Source organism: Anarhichas minor, unplaced genomic scaffold, assembly GCF_050575085.1.
Source record: "Anarhichas minor isolate MPS153535 unplaced genomic scaffold, ASM5057508v1 ptg000029l, whole genome shotgun sequence".
In the NCBI taxonomy this organism is placed as follows: Eukaryota; Metazoa; Chordata; class Actinopteri; order Perciformes; family Anarhichadidae; genus Anarhichas; species Anarhichas minor.
Genome location: NW_027466475.1, coordinates 1,212,501 through 1,216,182, shown reverse-complemented (window position 1 = coordinate 1,216,182; position 3,682 = coordinate 1,212,501). Strand labels below are relative to the sequence as shown.

The window sequence follows — 3,682 nt, the reverse complement described above, 5'->3', positions numbered from 1 at the left end:
GGAGGAGGAAGAAGAAGAAGAATATGTGTCTAGGAGTGACGAAGAAGAGGCAGAGCGGAGTGAATCAAGAAAAGGATCAAAACACAAGGAAGTAAGAGAGGGAACGTTGATGGAAGGGTAGAAGAGCGGAGATCTCCAGATCATGAAGACTGTTAGGTTTCTTTTTATTTGGAAGAATGCTTTAATGATTTATTTTTAAATTCCATTCAAGCATGCACTTTGCTGTACTTCGGCATTTAATCAGAACCCATTTAGTCTTATTTACCGCCATGTGTTAATTTACCAGACGACTGAAACCCAACAGTTTGTACTGCATGACAAGCCTATCTATCTATCTATCTATCTATCTATCTATCTATCTATCTATCTATCTATCTATCTACCTACCTATCTATCTATCTATCTATCTATCTACCTACCTACCTACCTACCTACCTATCTATCTATCTATCTATCTATCTATCTATCTATCTATCTATCTACCTATCTATCTATCTATCTATCTATCTATCTATCTATCTACCTACCTATCTATCTATCTATCTATCTATCTATCTATCTATCTATCTATCTATCTATCTATCTATCTATCTATCTATCTATCTATCTATCTATCTACCTATCTATCTATCTATCTATCTATCTATCTATCTATCTACCTATCTATCTCTCTCTCTATCTATCTATCTATCTATCTACCTATCTATCTATCTATCTATCTATCTATCTGTCTATCTATCTACCTATCTATCTATCTATCTACCTATCTATCTATCTATCTATCTATCTACCTGTCTATCTATCTCACTATAAATATATCTATCCATCTATCATTATAGTCAACAATTGCAATAATATCTATGCTTAGAAAGAGCAGCTGGTTGTTTTACTTTGCTCAAGGGCACTTCGGTGGTGTTAATGAGTCACATCTTGCTCGTCTAAAATTGAGAAAATACGATAAGAAATGATGTTGCATACTATAACAACACAGGATGATGTGCACAGCAGCACAACATAACACACACACACACACACACAGACCACAGCATAATGTGAATACAGTCATGGTTTTATGTTTCATCAATGCATCTAATGTCATGTAATATTTCAAGAGCATATTATCGGACCATTTTGGATTTTATTAATTGTTTTCCTACGGGTGATCATCCCTAGACCTTAACAGGTTTGAAACTCATATTCAGAATATGAATGAGTATGTTGACACACTCTGAATTAGTTAAATAATTTAACGATCACATTTAACTGAATGTGATTGCAGAGGACAAAGACACCGGCACAGTCAATATCTGTCATTTGTATTTTACACTGTTTATGCTAAACTGCCACTGGATCATTTATTGAGTCCTCAAATTGTTTGATTATGCAATTATTTATTTATTTCATGAGATTCTGGGAGAAAAAATGTATTTCAAGGTTAAGTTGTTAAAATATATATAATAGCATGACTGGACTTTTTTATGGACTTTCACTTCAATAATGTTTAAGGGAAGGAAGAGGATTTGCACAGAAGGATTAAGGGATAAGTACAACGTTCTCGCGGATTCACCTGTTTTCGACAGATGATCAGTTGTCAGTCGCAGCGACGTCCGGTCGGTACACGAGTCGACCGGCAGTTGGACGTCCTGCTAGATGTGGAAGAGCCTCAAAGTCTGCTGCCACTGCATGATTTATCTGTTTAGATGTGAAAGTTGTTTTAACACAGTTATCTAACTGATGATCCATTTAGTTGTTTATTTATTGTTATTTTCATGATAATTAAGGATCAAGAACAGGAATCATCAAAGTCTACCTTTTTTTGTAAAAATGAACGGAGCCCGTCACTCTTTTGTGCAGTGATCTTCCAGAAAATATTAGTTGGAGAAATGTTTTCATGTTTTGCATTTTCCTCTGGACTAAAGCTTCAGCTGTGTTCAACAACCCTTTTTGCCGGGAACCGCTTCTTCACATTTAAGCCGCTGTTTATTCAGATTGAACAGCTTTGACCTCGGCCTGTATCTGACCTCATAAAGGTAGGTACACCGCAGGTTTAACGACAATATTTTAGACTCAGCTGCTTTCATTAACGTGCCACGTAAAACTGATCTGTTAAAAACATGTTCAAGTCTGCAAAGTGGTTCTCCAACAAAACGCCTTGTTGAACGCACCCCTGCTTTACTGATTAAACTGGGCATGCTTTATTGTCTTGGATTTCTCCACCAGTTGAATTGTTTCTTGGTTTCACTGAATGTTATTTTAAAACCAATTGAAAATTAAAAAATGTTTGATCTAAAAAAAATTAGGTGTTTTTCCTGAGGTTACATTGCGTGTGTTATTGTCCAACATTGTTAGAGAAGATGCAGCGATGAGGAGTATGAGAGGAGGTAATTACTGTTGTCAACCACATCAAGACAAACCCACTGCATTGCACAACACTTTGCTCTGACTTTGTGCCTGAGCACGATGACGTGGGCTTTCACAGAGAGGCAGTGTACTGCTGTCATGGGGGCGGAAGGTGGAGGCGGGCTTTCAAGCTGAGAGACGGTCTGTCATTATTTTGTTGGACAACGATGAATAGTTATTATATATGTTGAACATGTTTTTAATTGTTTTTGTGGATGACTTATTTGTTTATCAATTTATTTACCTTGGCAGTACAATTTTTACCTCTCTATATGTTACCTCTGTTTGTCTTGTTATTATTGTGGAGACGCGAGGAACAAGGCCGAAACATGAAGCACCCTGGGGAAAGAACAAATGACAATCTGACAACCGGAACAGGGCAAGCAGGGGAGTATAAATACAGTATGTGTGGGCTGATGAGAAGATTGCAGGCAGGTGAGTTGAGATGAGTGGGGTTGGCAGAGGGAAAAGCCAGGTGATTGGGCACAGGTGAAGAGAATGAGCATGATCAGGAGACACACACACACACACACACAAGGCAAAACCCAACCGTGACAGTGATGCTATTCAAGCTACATGTGTAAACTTTTTAGAAACCTTTCCAGCGTTGCTACTTTTACTTAAAGCTCTAATGTAGGATATGGCGGCATCTAGGTGAGGTTGCAGATTGATTACAACTAACTACTCCTGTGCCAACTCCTTACTTAAGAGAACTACGGTGGCCTTATATAGATATATTGGTTTGTCCCTTTTGGGCTCCTGTAGATACATGATGGTCCTCAACGGCTCAATCTAAGGTAACGGAAACACAACGGTTGATGTTTCCAGGTGATTATACATTGAACTCCACACTGTACCTTTAAGTAAAATATTGGAATATATATATATATATATAATCACTGATAAATCGCACTAGAGGTAAGTGAAACAAGTATAAAGGTAACTTATTTCCTTTTAAAATCAATTAGAACCAGATAGTTGCCTTTCCAATTGTTTCCAGCAGATGGCGACTACGAGCCGTAAATTACCCTTCTCTCTCACCGTAGAAGAAGAGCCCGCAGTCTCCCAGCATCAGCACCAGCAGAGACGTCTCTCTCTCTCTCTCTCTCTCTCCATCCTCCTCCGATCCGCTCTGCTCGCCTCCTCCTTCTCCGTCCACTGCGGAACACATCGGCCCGTTTCTCCTCACAATCCCTCCCAGCTCGCCATGGACAACTCCGGCAAAGAGAAGGAGGCCATGCAGCTGATGGCTGAAGCCGACAAAAAGGTCAAGGCGTCCGGA

General features: G+C 38.9%; 1 protein-coding gene across 3 annotated transcripts in view; it reads left to right on the top strand.

The window, feature by feature from the left end:
• Positions 1-3,607: 3,607 nt before the first annotated feature.
• Positions 3,608-3,682, top strand: part of napba (N-ethylmaleimide-sensitive factor attachment protein, beta a) — a 7,034-nt gene continuing 6,959 nt past the window's right edge. For all 3 annotated transcript variants that reach the window (XM_076104187.1, XM_076104185.1, XM_076104186.1), the window contains exon 1: positions 3,608-3,682. This exon is cut by the window's right edge and continues 23 nt beyond it. In XM_076104187.1, coding sequence (XP_075960302.1) covers positions 3,608-3,682 — 75 coding nt within the window.